This window comes from Orcinus orca, chromosome 15, assembly GCF_937001465.1.
Source record: "Orcinus orca chromosome 15, mOrcOrc1.1, whole genome shotgun sequence".
Taxonomy (NCBI): Eukaryota; Metazoa; Chordata; class Mammalia; order Artiodactyla; family Delphinidae; genus Orcinus; species Orcinus orca.
This window is the reverse complement of record NC_064573.1, coordinates 51,867,174-51,889,131: the sequence shown is the minus strand read 5'-3', so window position 1 is coordinate 51,889,131 and position 21,958 is coordinate 51,867,174. Positions and strand designations below refer to the sequence as shown.

The window sequence follows — 21,958 nt, the reverse complement described above, 5'->3', positions numbered from 1 at the left end:
ATTTTTTTTAAAAAAACCACAAGACCTTATTTCCCCCATATGAAATCTTAATAAGAACCCCAATATATAAGACATATAAAACATGCAGCTGCTCTAGTTGAAGCAGAAATAGAAAACCCAGAATTACAACCTACCCAAACAACTGCTTGCTCCCATGACTCCATCTGAGGTATCTCCTCAATTGAAAATAACCAATCTAAGCCACCTTTCACATTTTTGAGCAAGGAGACTGAGGCCCAGAGATGTAAATAACCTGGCCACAGCTTCAGGTCAAGATTAGTACCTACAATTACTGACTTTCTAATGTATTTTTCTTTCCACTGAAAAACCTGAAGCCAATACAATATTAATTGGAGGCCTAGCTTAACTTTTTTCCCTCCATTTCTCCCATTCTTTCCACTCTACTCCCATTCTTTCCCTCCATTTCTCCCATTCTCTCCACTCCAGAGACAAATAGTTACTTTCCTCCTAGAGATAATTCAATAAAATTAAATTTTATGATTTTAAAAATGATATATTAGACACTTTTGTAATTGCCAATAAATTCTCTATTACTGTTCTAAAAAACAAAGCTTCTCAGACATGTTAAGTTACAAACTACTAGAGCAACAATGAAACAATAACAAAAGCATACCTGAACGACCCATGGACTGTTAGCAAAAGCCATGATGTCCCTTTCTTCCCAGAAAAAAGCAGAATCAGATCTCTTAATCATTTCAAATTTGCTGAGAAGCTTCATAGCATATACCTTCCTGGTGGATTTATGCCTTACCTTTAAAATTGAAAATGGAAAATAATGAACATTTCATTAACATTTAAAGCTCAGTGTTTCCCAGAACAATTTACTAAATAATTTAACATTATTGGTCTTTCTATTTTAACTTCTTCTCTTCTGAATTATCCCAATTAGATAATGTCAAGGCTTTAACTACCAGATGTAAGTAATGTTAGAAAAAAATCTTTATTCCCTATATTATGGCACACTTCCCCCTCCTCCACCCAGCTAGTTATGCTACTTCCTGTTTATAAAACTTACTATTGCACAGCATTTTAGATAGTGTAATATTAGGAGTAAAGATTTCTCTTTTGATGCTTGAAAACTCTTCTCTATCCATGAATTCTTGGGGAAAATATTTCACACTACTGCTGAATTAGACTCTAGGCTTTCATATCCTTAGGCAAGAATGTCTAGAGCAATTTAAAGCAAGAATTTTATAAAAACAATAATTTCCCAAACAACATATGTTAAACACACAAGTGAATTTTTTAATTTTAAAAAGATTGTTTTTTTAATCTCATTAAAATAACCTACCAATTGAACTTCTCCAAATGCACCTCTACCAATCACCTTCACTACTTCATAATCTTCAGCTTTCATTCGTAAATCTCTAATTTTATTTATTGTGTCTTTATCTGTATGAAAAGAAAAGTTTATAATTTTAAATCACTGAAGCATTATAACTAAAACTGCTTATTTTACATTCAAGGTCTTGAGAAACAATAAAAAACAAAGATGTTCATTAAAAATTAATATAAGTAAAATATGAAGTTGTAAACAGAGAAATGTTCAATGTGCTAAGAATTGTTTTTAATAAATTCTGGAATGACTTCACTGTTAAAATATTTTTCTTAAAATCTGACTTACTAGAATGTTTAAAAAAAACATATACTTCACGTACACTGAGAATAATTAGTTAATTAGTTCCTGGTATTTTAAGTATATATCAAATTTGAATCAAGGGGCCACAGGTAGATATTTTAGATTAATGAAACAAGTTTTCTTTTTATCAAGTCAGTTTTGATGATCCTTTTAAAAAGATATAACTAATTTAAGATATCAAAGGTAAACATGTTAAAGAATCACGTACTTATTATATTTCTCTATTTGAATGCAGATTTTAACTTAAAACACACAGTGGGAATCGCTACAATTATTTATATAAACCTGTCACACTACAAACTACAATAATTTAAAATCCCCACTGGATAGATATTCTAATTCCTAATTTGGTCATAGATTAAAATAGGGCTATTTTAATCCACATGGGTCAACACTGGCATGAGATTACATGGAAAAGCTTCACAGCAGAGTTATACAAAATACAGGGCAGCTATTAAATTTAAGTTCTAGTTCCTGATAAAAGCTACATATAATATCTTGTCTTTCTTTTGAAATGCACATTTAAACTCATGTTTGTATACATTATGACCTATAAACACATGCAACAGAGAGCAAACTTTCACACAGGGATAACGTAAGTACATTTAATTTTAGATCACATATCTATTGCAAATGTAACAGCAAGATATAAACAATAATCAATTTACTGCAGAAACATCTGTGTTAACTATAGAGGCTCTACAGTAATCACTGTAGATACATAAACATAACTTTAAAACACAGTGTCTGCTCTTACGGATTTCAAATGAAACTGAAACAAACAAAAAATAATACCAAAAAATGCAAAAAGGGAAATAAGCACAAGCACAGAGTTTGTGGAATATAAAGGATGACACCTAACCCAAGGCTGCCTAGGAGGGAGGTGGCTAGAAAAGGCTTTCTGGAGGTGAAGAAACCTGAAACAAGTCTAAAAAGAAAGCAGTTAGCTAGCTGGGAAGAAGAAAAGAGAGAATATAACAGGCAGATGGGCAAATATAAGCAAAGGCACAACAGAACTGTTCTGTGTTGCTGGAGTATCAAGTCTGTGGGAAGGATGTGAAGGAGAGGCTGGAGAGCCCCAAACTAGTTAAGGAGCTTGAACTTTACCTGCAGGCCAGTAGTTGTAAAATTATTATTTAATCAACAAAAATATTTTTCACATTAAAGTTTAAAAGCAGTACAATATGAAAATAGATAAAAGTGCTCTGCTTCAAGAGGGTAGTGGTGGTGGGTGTCGTCAGAGAGGGGCTGGAGCCTCGTCTACTTCATACACCTCCATAATGCAGCCCGATAGAGTCCTGTGGGATCTGTCGGGAACTGAGAACCACCACCTGAAAACCACTGCTACGTGTTGGAAGCCATGACAAGAAATAAGACATATAAACAACACAGTCAAATTTACATTTCAGCTGCACTACTCCAGGGAATATGTAAATGATAAATTCAATAAGGGCAAGACTGGAGCGGGGGTAGAACTTTAAGAGTACTGTAATACTCCAGACACGAAATAAGAAAGTTCTGAACCAGGATAATGTGTAATATAATAGCCTATGGGGTTGAGAAAGGATCCCTGGCTCTGGTTATACCAGATTTAGAGCCATAAATAGGCTATAAAGTCTGTAGTTTTGGGCTCAGAAAATATATCTGCTGCAAATGTGTGTGGAAATGGAGATCTTGCTTCTTGTTTTAATTTCTGACAGCACAGGAAGTTACAAAGCAGCTCGACATTACTTGTGATTCGAACATTAGTTGTCAAAATGACTTTATTACATTTAAGTTTTGCATTAAAAGTGCTGTTTTGCCTTGTAATTTTAGGTTAAATCAAAAACTAATTTCCAAAGTCAGTGTTCAATGATAATTCAATGATAGTTGAGAGTGGTTCTTCTCATTAAGAAAAACCTTCATCATGGTCCTTGTCTTAATGAGCTCATCCTGCCATGCAAAATACCACAGACTGGGTGGCTTAAACAGACATTCATTTTCTCATGGTTCTAGAGGCTCAAAGTCTACGACTGGGGCCAGCGTGTTGTGCTTCTGGTGAAATCTCTCTTCCTGTCTAGTTGGCAGCCAGCATCTCTCTGTGCACTCACAGGACCTCTTATGTGTTGCACAGGTAAGGACACTAATCCCATCACTAATCCCATTTTATCACAGTCCCGCCTTTATGACCTCATTTAACCTTAACTGCCTCTTGCTTGGCCCTATCTCCAAATACAGTTATATTGGGGGGTTAGGGATTCAACAGATGGATTTGGGGTTGGGGGACACAATATAGTCCACAAAAAAAAATCACAAATGTCACCACTGCTAAGCCATTGACTTGCTATATGCAAAGATAAACTGGGATATTCAGCTTCAATTTCTGTCAAAAATGTACAGAATTGATAACGGTTAGTTAAGTCCACGAGAGTGAATGATGTTTACCACTGATCCTGTGGTTCAGTAACATGATAGATTCAAATATTTTCCACAAAGTACCTGCTGATGTATAATACAATGAATAACTACAGGCTTTAAACACCTTGTATTGTCATGAACTTTGTTATTTTGTTCAACTAACATTTTCTGCACCATACATAATTTTAACTACCATCACTTGTAACACATCTAAGCAGACTCCACTGCAAGTTGTACTTAATGTTTCCTCAACTTTTAAAAAAATATTCTTGCCTGTACTTGTTCCATGCAGACTATACATAGAGGCTAATTCTTCACTCACTTCAAACTCAGCATTGATTCCTCAAACAAGAGTCAAGGAAAATCACTCAAAATTGTCTTATTTTTTAATTGACTATTGCTGTTGCTCCCAAGAGTCTCAATTCTTTGAGCAACTACTGTTCATGCCAAAAAGCTAATAGTTTTTTTAAATTTTATTTTATTTCTTTATTTTTTATACAGCAGGTTCTTATTAGTTATCTATTTTACATATATTAGTGTATATATGTCAATCCAATCTCCCATCACACACACACACACGCGCCACTTTCCCCCCTTGGTGTCCATGTTTGTTCTCTACATCTGTGTCTCTATTTCTGCCTTGCAAACCAGTTCATCTGTATCATATTTCTAGATTCCACATATATGCATTAATATACGATATTTTTCTCTTTCTGACTTACTTCACTCTGTATGACAGTCTCTAGATCCATCCACGTCTCTACAAATGACCCAATTTCGTTCCTTTTTATGGCTGAGTAATATTCCATTGTATATATGTACCACATCTTCCTTAACCATTTGGCTGTCAATGGGCATTTAGGTTGCTTCCATGACCTGACTATTGTAAATAGTGCTGCAATGAACATTGGGGTGCATGTGTCTTTTTGAATTATGGTTTTCTCTGGGTATATGCCCAGTGGTGGGATTGCTGGGTCATATGGTAATGCTATTTTTAGTTTTTTAAGGAACCTCCATACTGTTCTACATAGTGGCTGTTATCAATTTACATTCCCACCAACAGTGCAAGAGGGTTCCCTTTTCTCCACACCCTCTCCAGCATTTGTTGTTTGTAGATATTCTGATGATGCCCATTCTAACTGGTGTGAGGTGATACCTCATTATAGCTTTGATTTGCATTTCTCTAATAATTAGTGATCTTGGGCGGCTTTTCATGTGCTTCTTGGCCATCTGTGTCTTTGGAGAAATGTCTATTTAGGTCTTCTGCCCATTTTTGGATTGGGTTGTTTGTTTTTTTGATATTGAGTTGCATGAGCTGCTTGTATATTTTGAAGGTTAATCCTTTGTCCGTTGATTCATTTGCAAATATTTTCTCCCATTCTGAGGGTTGTCTTTTCATCTTGTTTGTAGTTTCTTTTGCTGTGCAAAAGCCCAAAAAGCTTAGTCTTAAGGAAGTTTTTCTCTCTGTACACATTTGCTTTGTTGCTGCAAACACCATCAGTGAATAGCTTTCCCTGCTTGACTAACAAATAAACCACTTCTAAACTTATGTAAGGTCATAACCTCATTTTCTTTTTTCATCTTTGTAAAGAAAATTCTGCTGTGTTGAGATATTCTATTTTAAATTTTCTGGGGTTTTCTAACTGTTGCTTTCCTGCGAGTTGGGAATGTTATGGCAAGTGCTTATTCTGGTAATGTCAATGCACATTGTACTCTTTCAGCACAGCTACAGTGTAACTGCATAATAACACAATGCCCTGCCCTCTAACTTGATGAAATAATCCACACTTTACTGTGCCTCAAAATAACAACATTCAGTTTCACTTTTCTTTTCCTTTTTTGTTCTGACATGATGGGCATGCACTGGCAATGGAAAAAAAATAATAAAATTCTGTGGTATGGTGATACACATGGAATGCTATTGTGTTGTAACTGTGTCACTGTGATTTCTAGTGTGCTGAGCAGCAGTGTGAAGCAATAACAATGCCATGTATGATTTTTGTCACAGGTACTCAACTCTTCAACTTGTGTTGTAGCATAAAAGTGGTCACAGACAATGAGCATAGCTATGTCCCAATAAAACTTTACTTATGGACACTGAAATCTGAACTTCATATAATTTTCACGTCATGAAATATTCTTCTTCTTTTGACTTTCTATAAATTATTTAAAAATATAAAAACCATTCATAGCTCATAAGCCATCCAAAAACAAATGGTAGGCCAGATCTGGCCTGTGGGCTGTAGATCTGGCCTGTGGGCTGTAGTTTACCAACCCCTACTCCAATGGAAATCCAGCTTCCCTGAGGACACTGCTTCCCCTGCAGTTCTACAGTGGTGCCCTTTACCCTCCACATGCTTTATACCAATGGCCCTGAAAGTGGGACAGGTGAACTCCACTGCCATCTCTACACTCCCACCCTATATCTGCCAGCTTGCTTTTCATGTTTATTAGGTTCTATCTCCCACTACCTCTCATTGTCACTGTAATCTACTGACCCTCAGGTCATCACATCTCACTGCTAGACAATTTTAGTTCCTGGGTTACCAACCTTCTTTCCAACATTTTCCTATTTTAATTCTTAAGGACTTTAATATACCCACAGATGATACTTCTAATAACCTGGCCTCTCAATACCTTTAACTTCTCTCTTTCAATGATCTTGTCCTCTACCTTATCTCAGCCACTCATTTCCATGGCCACATACTAGATCTTGTCATTATCAGTAATCATAGTCCTCCCTTAATTTCAATTTCAAATCCTTTATTCTCTAAGCACTCCCTCAGCTTTCCTGCTCACTCCCTCCAAAAACCACACCCCAACAATCCCCAGCCCCACCAAGGCCTCCAATCCACTGATCCTATCCATTTTTACTGTACCTCACTGTACTGATAGGTTCTCTTTCTTACCTACTGAGCTTAAATTACATGGTCAATTATTATAATCGCTCGCTTGCATAACCTTTAATGCCTTGGCTCTTTTCTGCTTCATTATACTTAGTTTGGCAAAACCATAATTCTAGTTAAATCTACCTCTACAACTAACTCTATGTCAGCACCCATGTAGTTGAATATGTCTGGATAAATACATAAAATCATACTGTCTGATCCCACTTTAAATCCATAATTGCGAACATAAAGCTTGCCCTTAATTCTGCTTGGCAATCATATATTTCTTTAGTATATTCACTCTCCCACTTTACTAGAGACCGTATTTCACATTTTCTTTTCTCTTCTCAAACCTCTCACTGATCCTCGTTCATAGCTAATGACCTTGTTGGTTACTACCCTGAAACAATTGGAAGAAAACTGCCATAGACTTACCGCTAAATAGACATATTTATAATTATATTTATGTATTCATTTTCAACTACCAGCACATGCCCTCATATATTTGGTCTCTTAACTTTTTACTATAGGAGAATACTGCTATCTCACACCAATCCCTCCACTGGTGATGTCATCCTTTTTCACAAGCTCGAGGACATTGCTCCAGCAATTTCCCCCCCTCTTTTTCCTGTATCATTAAGCTTTCCCCTTCCTAACTGGACTGTATCATGCCATTTTCATTCCCATCTTGATGCCATTTCTCTCACTAGCTGCTGCCCCATTACTCAACCCCACTACAGCAAAATTCCTCAAAAGTTGTCTGAACTCTATTTCTAAATCTTTCTTCATACCTGCTCTTAAATCCATTTTGGGTGAGCTTTGGCCATTACCTTTCTATCAAAACTGCTTGTCAGGGAGTTCCCTGGTGGTCTAGTAGCTAGGATTCAGTGCTTACACTGCCGTGGCCCAGGTTCAACCTCTGGTCAGGGAACTGAGATACCACAAGCCATGCGGTGTGGTCAAAATTTAAAAAAACAAACAAACAAGAAACAACAAAAACGAAAGTGCTGGTCAAAGTCACAGGTGACCACCATCTTGCTAAATTTAACAATGAATTCCCAGTCTTCACCTTGATACATCAGTAGCTTTTGACAGTTTGATCACTCCTGCTATACTTTCTTTACTTGACTTCCAGGATACTACATTCCTACAACAATACTAAGGGTATTTTTTCATTTTCTTTCCTTTCCTTTCTTTTTTTTTTTTTTTTTTTTGGCTGCACTGTGCGGCATGTGGGATCTTAGTTCCCTGACCAGGGATCAAACCCACGCCCCCTGCATTGGAAGTGTAGCCTTAACCACTGGACCACCAGGGAAGTTCCAAGGGTATTTTTTTCTACATCAATGATTACTTCTCAGTTGCCTTTACTGGTTCCTCCTCTTCTCTCAGATTTCTTAACACTGAAGCATCTCAAGGCTCAGTCTTTCGTGGTGTTTTCTTCTCTATATACACTCATTTACTGGTGGGCTTTAAAAAGCACTGACATGTCAACAATTTGCAAATTTTTATCTCTGGTTCAGACCTCTCTCTTAAACTTCAGATTTATATATTTAATTGCTTACATAATATATCTAATTCGTTAACATACATCTCAAATTTAATGTGTATAGGGGCTTCCCGGGGCTTCCCTGGTGGTGCAGTGGTTAAAAATCCGCCTGCCAATGCAGGGGACACAGGTTTGAGCCCTGGTCCGGGAAGATCCCACATGCCGCAGAGCAACTAAGCCCGTGTGCCACAACTACTGAGCCTGTGCTCTAGAGCCCACGAGCCACAACTACTGAGCTCATATGCCACAACTACTGAAGCCCACGTGCCTAGAGCCCGTGCTCCACAACAAAAGAAGCCACCACAATGAGAAGCCCGTGCACCACAACAAAGAGTAGCACTGCTCGCCACAACTACCGAAAGCCCACGTACAGCAACGAAGACCCAATGCAGCCAAAAATAAAAAATAAATAAAAATTAAAAATTTAATGTGTCTGAAACTGAAGAGGTGTTCTCACCCCAAACCTCTACCTATGATTTCAACACTTCAGCTGATGGGTCAATTTTGCTTGGGGCAAAAACCCAGGGGCATTCTTGACTCCTATTTCTTTTCTTACACTCCTCATCCTACCTGGCTGGCTCTACCTCTGAAATATATCTGGACCTGATAACTTCTCACCTTCTACACTGCCACCATGCTGGACCAAGCCACCATCATCTCTTCTTTGGATTACGGCAATCGCTTCTTAACTGATTTCCTGGTGTCTATCCCTGCTTCTCAGTAGTCTATTCTTAACATGGGGCGATATTTTTTTTTTTTTTTTTTTTTTTTTTGCGGTACGCGGGCCTCTCACTGTTGTGGCCTCTCCCGTTGCGGAGCACAGGCTCCAGACGCGCAGGCTCAGCGGCCATGGCTCACGGGCCCAGCCGCTCCGCGGCACGTGGGATCTTCCCAGACCGGGGCACAAACCCGCGTCCCCTGCATCGGCAAGCGGACTCTCAACCACTGCGCCACCAGGGAAGCCCATGGGGCGATATTCTTAAAACACAATTCAGATCATGTCACTCCTCAAACTTTGACTTGCTATCTTACCCAGAGCAAAAGTCAAAGATCTTACAATGGCCTACAAGATTCTACATGACCTACCCTCTCTATTTCCTTCCTTCTCTGATGTCATCCTACTATTCTCTCCCTTGTTTAATCCTCCCCACCAGCTGCAGTGACTTCCTTACCGCTGTTCAAATATCCTCTCTTATGGCCTTTGCACTGGCTGTTCCTCTGCATGCCATTTTCTTTCCTTAAACATCTGCATGGCTAACCCTCTCAACTACTTCAACTCTTTTCTTCAATGTCACCTTTTAGTGAGCCCTCTCCCAGTCATCGTACCTAAAACTGCAAAATTCTCCGAACTTCCAATCCTTCTTACAGTGTTCCACTTTTTCCCATAATAAAAATTAACCTCTTACAGAATTTAATACTTGCAAAATTATAAATTTGGTAAGCTCTTATTACTTCTAAGACCAATAAGCAGGACTGTGTGACCATCAGATCCTTTAAACAATTTCTGATTGTCAACTGTGTTGAACCAGGTGATGGTGGCAGAAAACTAAAATTCAGAGAAGTGAGATATTACTATACAGCACAGTTAGCAAGGAATGAAATGGGCAAACTGAGTCACAAATAAACACCGTAAGTCTTGACAGGCCACAAACTAGCTAATCATCTCTAAATAATCAGAAGTTAGCAAAAGAGGCAGTGCAGAAAGGTTTCAGGGTTACAAAAAATTAAAAAATATCTCAATCACATACAGACTCTTTAACTTTCTAGAAAGCAAATGGATGATTTTTCTTAAGGATCTTTTTTTTTAATCACACTTTATACCCAATAAATTTTACTTCTAGGAATACATATACATACAATGACGTATTAGAAAACATTTAAATTGTGTTGTTTAATAATAATTACATAGAATGATGTTCAACATATGATATTGAGCGTAGAAACAGATTAAACTCCATGTGGTATATGAACTTAATTTTCTAAAAACACAAATATATATTGGTACATATAGACAGAAAAAAGCCAGCAAGAAATATACCAAAATAGTAACTGCAGTCATCTCTAAGTATGGTGGGATTACAGATTATTTTATTCCTCACATTTTCCATTTACTTCAAGTTTTCTATAATGACTCTGTTTCTTTCTAATGCGAAAAAGATACATTTTGCCTAGTTTAAGATCCTAGATTATAAAATGCAACATCATTTTACGTACCACTACAGATTGTAAGACAACCCAATTATTTAAAAAATGTTTTTAAAAAGTCAGAATAGATAAAGTATAGCAATAAAAGCTATGAACAATGCAATATTTGTCCAATATACTGCTACTCTTTGCCTAAAGAAATCCAATACACCTTGCAAATTTTCAGAGTAGTCAAAGCAGCCCTAATAAGCTCTAAAATTATCTAAAACTTACCTAGAACATTTATAATGTGGGATTCAATTCCAAATAACTGATTTTGTTTCAATTCAACAGTTAATAATAAAAATAAAAATGTTATTCTATGTCCATATGTTCAAACAGAATTCAAGCTCCAGGAAGATGTGCTATGTTTTGCCAGGGCACACACACGTGTAAACACACATACAGAGTAATCCAGTGTGAGAAACAGATTGGCAAAAAACAAAACCAAACCCAAACTCCTCAACACCTCATAAAATGGCTTTTAGATCTTGTTACTCTCTGATTCTGCAATCTTTTATTTCTAGATACTCTCCCCAACAATGCTCTGGCAATGCCTAGTTACTTGCAATTTCCCACACAGCCATACTGCTTTACATCTCCATTCTTCTGCAGATGTTGATCACCAACCTAAAACGACTAGCCCCACTTTATTTGAGCAGGTTACTACCAAACAAGATCTAATCCTTTATGCATCTCCTCCTGATCCCCTCAGTCTGATAAGCTGCCTTTCTCCTCTGGGAAACCACTATTTCTCTATTATTTCATCTGTCAACGTGGGCTGGAATTGTTTGTATTTCTTCTGTTAGATTGTATGTTCCCATTTCCTTAAGGGTAGAGACCATACTTCATTCATGGATATGTCTTTGATGTACGTATGTGCTCAATAATACTTACTGAAACATTAAAAATATTGACATTTAACGATATTATTTACAAATGGCCGCAATCACTTGCTGCTCTTATCTGTTCAGGGACAACAGAAAAGCCACATATATATTTACTCCAAAATAATAAAAGTATATACTTAAAAATCAATCTTGGGTTTCTCAAAATGTTATACAGAATTATATGACATGAAAATTCCACTTTCAGGTATCTACCCAAGAGAAATGAAAACATATGTCCACACAAGAACCTGTGCACTAATGTTCATAGTAGAATTATTCATAATAGTGAAAAAGTAGAAACAATCCAAATGTTCATCAACTGATGGATGGATAAACAAAATGTGGCATTATCTATACAATGGAATATTATTTATTTGGCAATTTAAAAGAATGAAATGCATGCTACAACACAGATGAACCCCGAAGAGAGCATGCTAAGTCTAAAAAGCCAGTCATAAAGGATCACACATTGTATGATTCCATCTATAGAAAACGTCCATATTGGCAAATCTATACAGACATAAAATAGATTAGTCATTGTCTAGGGCTGGGGAGCTTGGGGAGGATTGCGGAGTGACTGCTAATGGGTACAGAGTTTCTTTACAAGATGATGAAATGTTCAAAAAGTAACTGAGGTAATGACTGCACAACTCTATAAATACAGACAAAAAACAATGAACTGTACACTTTAAATGGGTGACTCTTCAGTACGTAAATTATCTCTCAATAAAACAGTTTTAAAAAATCAATCTTGGGTTTGGCAATGATTTTTACATGCAACACCGAAAGCACAATCCATATGAGAAATAAATGATAAATTAGACCTTATCAAAATCAAAAACATTTGCTCTGTAAGATAATATGTAGCCTTCTGAGACTGGAGATGGAGCTTATTGATGCCCCTCCCCTTGAGTGTGGACTGGAATAGTGACCAGATTCCAAAGAATCAGGTATGGAAAGGAAAAATAGTAACTTTTCAGGAGAGAAGCCTGGCAGACACTATCTTAAAACCAGTGATAAACATTATCACTGATAAATCATTATGGTATCACATATCCCAGATAAAATGTGATGAGAAGCACATGTCATCTCTGTGGTACTCATCCCCAAAACCCATAACCCCAGGGTAATTATGAGAAAACATTAGACAAAAACAAACTGAGAAAAGTTCTACAAAATACCTTATCAATAATCTTCAAAACTGTCAAGGTCATAAAAAAACAAGGAAAGCCTGAGAACTCTCACAGATTGAAGATGACTAAGGAGAAATGGCAACTAAATACAATGTGATATTCTAGATTGGATTCTGGAACCAAAAAAAGGAGATTAGTGGAAAAACTGATATCTAAGTAAAGTATATAGTTAACAGTAATATACCAACTTTAATTTCTTAGTTTTGTCAATGTACCATGGTTATATAAGATGTTAACATTAGGGAATGCTGGGTGAAGGGCATATAGGAATCTCTGTACTATTTTTGTTGTTGTTTGTTTTTTGTGGTACGCGGGCTTCTCACTGTTGTGGCCTCTCTCGTTGTGGAGCACAGGCTCCAGATGCACAGGCTCAGTGGCCATGGCTCACGGGCCCAGCCGCTCCGCGGCATGTGGGATCTTCCCGGACCGGGGCACGAACCCATGTCCCCTGCATCGGCAGGTGGACTCTCAACCACTGCGCCACCAGGGAAGCTCTCTCTGTACTATTTTTGCAGCTTTTCCATGAGTTTATTCCAAGATAAATAATTTAAAAAGTAAATAAAGAGAATATTTAACATTTCTTTTTGAAAATCTATCTGATTTAGTAATATTTTACTTGTAATAACTTCAAACAAGATCGTGTAATACCCTAGGTTATCCTGCATAATATATTCAATTTTATGGCTCCATTAAAAAATTTTGACTTTTATTCCACCTACTGGTGTAAAACTGCATTTTGGCAATACATATCAAAATGCAAATTGGATGCAACTTTTGACTCAGCAATTCCTGGAATTCACTTCAAGGAAAGGAAAACCAAGTATACCAAGCTGTATGTACAAAAAACATTAATATAACATTTTCACTTATAACAGCGAAAAACTGGGAGGAACCTGAGAACCACTATTACAGAAACAGTTTTTTAAACTGTGGTATGTTCATTCAACGGAATATATGTATTCATTTTAAAAAATGTGTTATCCATACTTATTGACATAAAAAGGTATTTTGCAACTTGCTTTTTCACTGAACACACTGTGGATAGCTGATAGAAATGTCTTATTGATTTTTATGTGGGTTGTTCTAACTTTTTGCCCCAACATCAATATATTTTTGCAATGATGAACAGTCCCATGTATTTTCAGTGCTATTTTTGCAAGACACATTTCTTTAAGTAAAAGTATTGTTATACTCATGAACATTATTAGTTTTAAAATACGCTAACTGCCCTCCAGTCCCTCACCAATCTTGGATATTATTACTTTTTACCTTTCTCCTTCAGGTTGCGGGGGGGCAGGGAGGGTTGGTTCTTTTTTTAACCCATATTTCTTTTTTTTTTTAACCCATATTTCTTTTTTTTAAAACCATATTTTTTTTTAACCCATATTTTTTTAACCCATATTTCTTGAAATATTAATGCTTTTGTTCAACTGTTAACTGCTCATTGGTAATTTTTATTTTTTCGCCATTACACTACATATTCAGTTACTTTGTCCATTTTTTTTATTGTTTGTGTTTTTCTTGTTGACTGGAAGGATCTCTTCATACATTAGGAATATAATTCTAGTACATATGTTGTAATTTTTCCCGTTTGTCAGTCATCTTTATATCTATTTTTCTTTATAAAGTTTTTTTGTTTTTTTTTTTTTAATAAAGTTTTGATAAAGCAAAATCTGTCAATGTTTCCTTTACAGTTTCTACCCCTGGTATCTTGCTTCAAAAAAAAAGAAAAAAAGCCACTCCCTACTTAAAGACTATAAACATAATACCTATAATTTCATCTAGTATTTTTTGTCTTTACATTGGTACATGTTGTGAAGTAGAGACAATTTCATTTTCTCCTCATATATGAATATCTGTCTCAAAACAAATTACTGAATAATCTTACCTTTTTTCCAATGACCTAACTGCCATAATAAGCTTACATCAAATTTTCATATAATAAAAAAAGTATGCTTCTAGACTATGATGATCTGTTGGTCCTATGTCCTTCAACAAAGTACTATTTTTCTTATACTTCAGTATCCAGTTTGAAAAAAATAATCCCAAAATATGATGACTACAATCCTGTCCCATTCTCCAGAAATGGAGATACATCCACCACTCAAGTGGTAGAGTTACCCAACGACACAAGCCTTTCATAGATTTCATAAGCAAACAAACATGTCAAAATGCTACTACATTTCAGTACTTCCTGGCTTCATAAAGGCAGACTCTTATATGTACCTTAATACTTATTTGTGGAGAAGGAAGCTTTTAATGCCACTAACCAAGTAATAGTTTTGCATTTTTGTCACACTTGAAGAACTTGAAAATGAAATTGTATACTAATCACAATATATGATCACTATAATCCATTTACATTCTACTCCTCTCAAGAAACTTATCCGCTTTAAATGCAGAAGTAAATTATATATAAAATTTCCAGTTTCACAATTCTTGTTCCTTAGAATTCCCCCAGAAATGTAGATTTCTAACTACATCTAACTTTATATTCAAAGCACATGAAAATCACCTTTAATTTTACTAAAGATAACGTAGTACTCACTTTCAATATCGCAGTACATGATTTTATAAGTGTAACGAAACACTCTTAGGAGAAACTAGTCACAAACATTAAAATGAGGGCTCTTCTACAAGTCATTAAAACTTTTGATGTTTTGTTTTAATTACTATTATACCTTAATTTAAAATAAGAAAAAAGTTTACTTTTTCTATTGAGTAGTATGTACCTTTTGTGTAATTCTACAAGGAACTAAGGCAAACACAGTCAAGTTGTTTTTACTTCCTTGGATGAACAACAGATTCATTGATTGATATCATTCAGAATATGCTGAACTGAAAACTATTTTATTTTTTTTTAAATAAAAGATCATTGTGTGTTGATTTTAATCACCAACCAATGAATAGCTAATTTAATAACACTAACATTCAACTATCAAAATAATCATTTAATAAGTAGAAAGGTATCATGATTTTAACAAGTTTAAAAAGTAAGGAAGAATTTTACATTTTGAAGCATGCCTGAATAATGACATATTAAGACTTCAAGACGGGGAAAAAGAGGAAAAAACTTTCTAATGATCATCACTGCCAGTTTACATATAAATAAATATCTAACTAATTAAATGTGTACAATCCATGAAATATTATTTTTGGAAGGAATTTAAGTAACCACTAGAGAAAAGGTTAAGCTCCATTAAAATACTGTACAGTAGGTTACTAAATATAATTACTTGGAAAAATAAAAAGTTTAGGTACAATCTTTTTACAATGATGCATGTAATTTACCTTTTAATGCAGTGATTTAATACAGTGATAACATAATAGAACCTTTTGAAAGAACTTTATTTTCTACATCTCAACTGAAATTGTTTTGTTCTTATTGTGTGTGTGGCTTGTCAGTTGTACCTATCATCACAATTAAACTAATAGATACTAGTTTGCCTATCTGCTTCTGGTCTTTTGTTCAAAATAAAATGTTAAATTACTGCCTAAGCCTTAAGCCTCATGTTTTCCTCTTCCAAAGGTAACTACCTGCCTAAAATTGATATATTTAGTCACTGTTTTTTAAACTTCCTCAGAACAGTGATTTCTAAAAAAGTGGCCACCCATACAAAAATCATCAAATCAAAAACAGAAATACAAGAAATTCAAAATTCTAGGGTTATAATCTGCGTAGATCTGGCGGTATAAACTAATTTAAAGTGCTCAACTTTTTTCTCTTTCCTTGAACTTCAATTCCTTTATCTAAGTTTTTAAAAATCATGAGAACAATGAAGACAAAAAATAAGACACTAAGTAATTCTTTTTTATCCAATCCATTAACCCAACAGCCCCAACATGCCATTTCAGTCTCTTCTGCCACGTGTCCTCCTTACTCCTTCCTGCTCATCATAAACCAAGTTCAATTTATACCAAACTCTTGGTTCCTCAAAGGTATCATAACTTTTGGATGGCTTAACAAACGCTGTTCCTTCTCTGCCTGAATTGTTCTTCCTCAACTGAGAAATCTAGCCCATCCTTTAAGACTCAACTCAAATACTACTTTCTTTCTGGAGCCTTTCTTTACTCCAACATCTGTGTATCATTACTTTCTCTACAAGCTTCCACCATTATAAAGGTATGTGTAAGTTACTACTTGCTTCTGTATTTCTCCCCACAAGATGGTAAAATCTACAGTTTTTAAGAAAAAAAGAGCGTATTATTTTTCATGTTTCTAGCGACTGGGCATTCAAAATATATTTCAATAATAAATGGTCTCATGCAGTGAGTTTATCATTTTCTCATACATATTGTCCCCATAACTCTAAATGGGGAAAGATTAGAGGGAAGAAGTTACTTTTGCTGTCTCAAGAACTTTTCACAAGTTTTGGCTCATCACAGGCTTTTGGCCTAACACAATTTTTACAGATTTGTACTACTCTTTTGCATTTATCCCTGGATATGTACTCACACTTGACAGAGTCATTCATATCCTTTCCAATCTGAGCTGAGAACTGCCTGTGCAATAACTTTGGTTTCTGTGGCTGCAGCCTTCTTATATTTACCCCTTTTTGAAATTTCATCCTTCACTTGGAATCACTATTAATAGGATTTATCTTTTCAATAAATTTGATTAAATTTCCTAAGCTTGGAGCACATGCCTAACTGTGCCCAGAATTTCTTTCCCTCATTAATAGAAAGTCTTAGGCAGTGGTTCTCAACTGAGGGCAATTTAGACCCCCAGGGGACATTTGGCAAAGTCTTGAGACATTTTTGGTTGTCATAACTGGGGGAGGGGGCAGAGCTGGCATCTAGAACGCAGAGGCCAGGGATGCTGCTAAACATCCTACAACACAAAGGACAGCCCCCCACATCAAAGAGTTATCTGACTCAAAAATGTCAACAGTGCTACTGCTGAGAAACCTTGGTCTAAAGTGAAATGAATGCTTTGTCTCAAGGTCTCTGTCACATCCTAAATGCTAATCAATTTAGCATTTCTGGTCACAAACTGAGAACAGCAATTATTACTCTCATTACTTTCTCAATAATAAATCATTGGCAAAGCAAATTAAAATTTTATCAACAGTTCTCTATGCTTTTATATAAACGGAGAGCTGATACATCATTAGCAATAGCTATTATGCTACTACTTTTGTAATTTGCATTAGGAAAGCTATAGTATGCTACCAAGAAATACCATTTGTTTTTTTTAAATTTTTTAACCACTTTTTAAAATCGGAATATAGTTAATTTACAATGTGTTAGTTTCAGGTGTACAGCAAAGTGGTTTAGTTATACATATGTATATTCTTTTTCAGGTTCTTTTCCATTATACTTTATTAGAAGATATTGAACATAGTTCCCTGTTATACAGTAGATCCTTGTTGTTTATCCATTTTATATATAGTAGTATGTATATGTTAATCCCAAACTCCTAATCTATCTCTCCCCACCCCACCTCCACTATCCACTTTGGTAATCATAAGTTTGTTTTCTATGTCTGTGAGTCTATTTCTGTTTTGTAAATAAGTTCATTTGTATCTTTTTAGATAAGTGATATCATATGAAATTTGTCCTCTGACTTACTTCACTTAATATGATAATCTCTAGGTCCATCCATGTTGCTGCAAAAGGCATTATTTCATTCTTTTTTATGGCTGAGTAATATTCCATTGTATGTATATACCACATCTTTATCCATTTATCTGTCGATGGACATTTAGGTTGCTTCCATGTCTTGGCTATTGTATGTAAATAGTGCTGCTATGTACATTGGGGTGCATGTATCTTTTTCTAATTACAGTCTTCTCTGGATATATGCCCAGGAGTAGGACTGCAGGATCATATGGTAACTCTATTTTTAGTTTTTTAAGGAACCTCCATACTGTTCTTCATAGTGGTTGCACCAATTTATATTCCCACCAACAGTGTACACCCTCTTCAGCATGTATTGTTTGTAGACTTTTTGATGATAGACATTCTGACCAGTGTGAGGGGATACCTCTTTGTAGTTTTGATTTTCATTCCTCTAATAATTAGCAATATTGAGTATCTTTTCATGTGCTCTTTGGCCCTCTGTATGTCTTCTTTGGAGAAGTGTCTATTTAGATCTTCTGCCCATTTATTGATTGGGTTGTTTGTTTTTTGATATTAAGTTGTATGAGCTGTTTGTGTATTTTGGAAGTTAATCCCTTGTCAGTAGCATCGTTTGCAAATATTTTCTCCCAGTTCGTAGGTTTTTTTGCATTTTGTTTATGGTTTCCTTTGCTGTGCAAAAGCTTTTAAGTCTAATTAGGTCCCATTTGTTCATTTTTGTTTTTATTTCCATTAATCTAGGAGGAGAAAAATAAAAAAAATAGTGCTGCGATTTACGTCAAAGAATGTTCTGCCTATGTTTTCCTCTTAGAGTTTTGTAGTATCTGGTCTTACATTCAGGTATTTAATCCATTTTGAGTTTATTTCTGTATACAGTGTTAGAGAATGTTCTGCTGTCCAGTTTTCCCAGCACCGCTTATTGCAGAGACTGTCTTTTCTCCATTGTATATTCTTGCCTCCTCTGTTGCAGACTAACTGACCATAAGTGTGTGGGTTTATTTCTGGGCTTTCTATACTGTTCCATTGATCTATGTCTGTTTTTGTGCCGGTACCATACTGTTTTGATTAGTATAGCTTTGTAGTAGAGTCTGAAGTCAGAGAGCCTGATTCCTCCAGCTCCATTCTTCTTTGTTTTGGCTATTCAGGGTCTTTTGTGTTTCCATACAAGTTTAAATATTTTTTGTTCCAGTTCTGCAAAAAATGCCATTGGTAATTCGATAGGGATTATACTAAATCTATAGACTGCCTTGGGTAGTACACTCATTTTAACAATATTGATTTCTTCCAATCCAAGAACATGGTATATTTTTCCATCTTGTTGTGTGCTCTTCAATTTCTTTCATCAGTGTCTTATAGTTTTCAGAGTACAGGTCCTTTGCCTCCTTAGGTAGGCTTATTCATAATTATTTTATTCTTTTTCATGCAATGGTAAATGGGAGTGTTTCCTTAATTTCTCTTTCTGATATTTCACTGTTAGTGAATAGAAATACAACAGATTTCTGTATATTAATTTTGTATCCAGCAACTTTAGTGAATTCATTGATGAACTCTAGTAGTTTTCTGATAGCACCTTTAGGAGTTTATATGCACAGCATCATGTCATTTACAAACAGTGACAGTTTTACTTCGTTTTTCCAATTTGGATTCCTTTTATCTCTTTTTCTTCTCTGAATGCTGTTGCTAGGACTTCCAAAACTATGTTGGACAGAAATGGCGAGAGTGGGCATCCTTGTCTTGTTCCTGGTCTTAGAAGAAATGCTTTCAGCTTTTCACCATTGAGTACAATGTTAGCCGTGGATCTATCACATATGGCCTTTATCATGTTGAGGTACGTTCCTTCTATGCCCTCTTCCGAAGAGTTTTTATTATAAGTAGATGTTGAATTTTACCAAAAGCTTTTTCTGCATTTGTTGAGATGAACACCTGGTTTTTATCCTTCAATTTGTTAATGTGGTGAATTACACTGATTTGCAGATATCGAAAAATCCTTGCATCCCTAGCATAAATCCCACTTGATCACAGTATATGATCCTTTTACTGTATTATTGGAGTCAGTTTGCTAGTACTTTGTTGAGCATTTTTACGTCTATGTTCATCAGTGATATTGGTCTGTAATTTTCGTTTCTGTGGTATCTTTCTCTGGTTTTGGTTTCAGGCTGATGGTGGCCTCATAGAATGAGGTCAGAAGTGTTTCTTCCTCTGCAATTTTCTGGAATAGTTTCCGAAGGACAGGTGTTAACTCTTTTCTAAATGTTTGGTAGAATTTACCTGTGAAGCCATCTGGTTATGGACTTTTGTTTGTTGGGAGTTGTTAAATTACTGATTAAATTTCAGTACTGCTAATTGGTCCACTCATATTTTCTATTTCTTCCTGGTTCAGTCTTGGGAGATTGTACCTTTCTAAGAATTTGTCCATTTCTTCTAGGTTGTCCATTTTGTTGGTGTATAGTTGCCCACAGTAGTCTCTTATGATTCTTTGTACTTCTGTGGTATCGGTTGTAACTTTTTTCATTTCTGATTTTATTGATTTGGGCCCTCTCCCTTTTTTTCTTAATGAGTCTGGCTAAAGGTTTATCAACTTTATCTTCTCAAAGAACCAGCTTTTAGTTTCACTGACCTTTTCTACTGCTTTTGTCTCTATTTCATTTATTTTTGCTCTGATCTTTATGTTTTTCATTCTACTAACTTTGAGTTTTGTTTATTCTTCTTTCTCTAGTTGCTTTAGGCATAAGGTTAGGTCGTTTATTTGAGATGTTTCTTGTTTCCTGAGACAAGCCTGTAGAGCTATAAACTTCCCTTGCTGGGTTTATTTTTTGAATCCAAACAAATGCTCTCTACCACATTTTTCCTTTCAGGTTCATGGATTTTTTTCATACGTACAATGATCTCCATTACCTTCTTTTAGACTGGTAGTATCTGTTTAATAAGTATGCTTTCGTATTAACGTTAATTGTGAATCTTGTACCCCCAAATCGCAGTGAAATTCACAATGGTTTACAAACATATACAGTCAAAAATCACCATTTCCACATCCCCCTCCTCCTCCTTCCAGTGTGTACCTGCCCCACAACATGTTTCTTCCCACCAAGACAGTTTGATTTTATCTGGATACCTTTCTAACCCTTACTTTAAAAGTTCACCTTAAAATCTTTATCAGTTCTGTGAGGCTGATAAACATTTTCTTTGTAGTCCTTACTATTTAGGTATCATAGACCAGAGTGCAGAAAAGCAAATCTTTATATTTAACTAGTTATTCAGTCAAAGGGTCACAGATTCTCTTTTCCCTTTCAGTGTCCATACATGCTTCAACACAAAAAGATGAAAATACAGTTTGTAATATAATTAGGCCTGAAGCTGAAAATATTTCAGGCTGCTATACCTTAAAGCTGGTATACTTTAGTGAGACTTGAGCTGAATTACTAAAGAAAAAGATTTTATTCCATGTTCCAGGTGTTATTCTTAGATCACTACATCTGATACCTGTCAGCAAAAAGCAATGCAAAGCAAATTTACCTTCAGAAAAATAATTTTGATGTCCCCACTAATGAAAGCTATAAAAATCCATATAAATGAATTTCAGCAACATGCAGAATACTATCCTATGAAAATCTATTATTCTG

General features: G+C 35.6%; 1 protein-coding gene across 4 annotated transcripts in view; it reads right to left on the bottom strand.

Annotated features, from left to right (window-relative positions):
* ROCK1 (Rho associated coiled-coil containing protein kinase 1) overlaps positions 1-21,958 on the bottom strand; it is a 146,838-nt gene that overhangs the window by 85,199 nt on the left and 39,681 nt on the right. For all 4 annotated transcript variants that reach the window (XM_049698115.1, XM_049698118.1, XM_049698116.1 and 1 more), the window contains exons 3-4: positions 1,313-1,413; positions 635-772 (exon numbers count right to left, since the gene is read on the bottom strand). In XM_049698115.1, the coding sequence (XP_049554072.1) occupies positions 635-772; positions 1,313-1,413 (239 nt within the window). The remainder of the gene's footprint in view (positions 1-634; positions 773-1,312; positions 1,414-21,958) is intronic.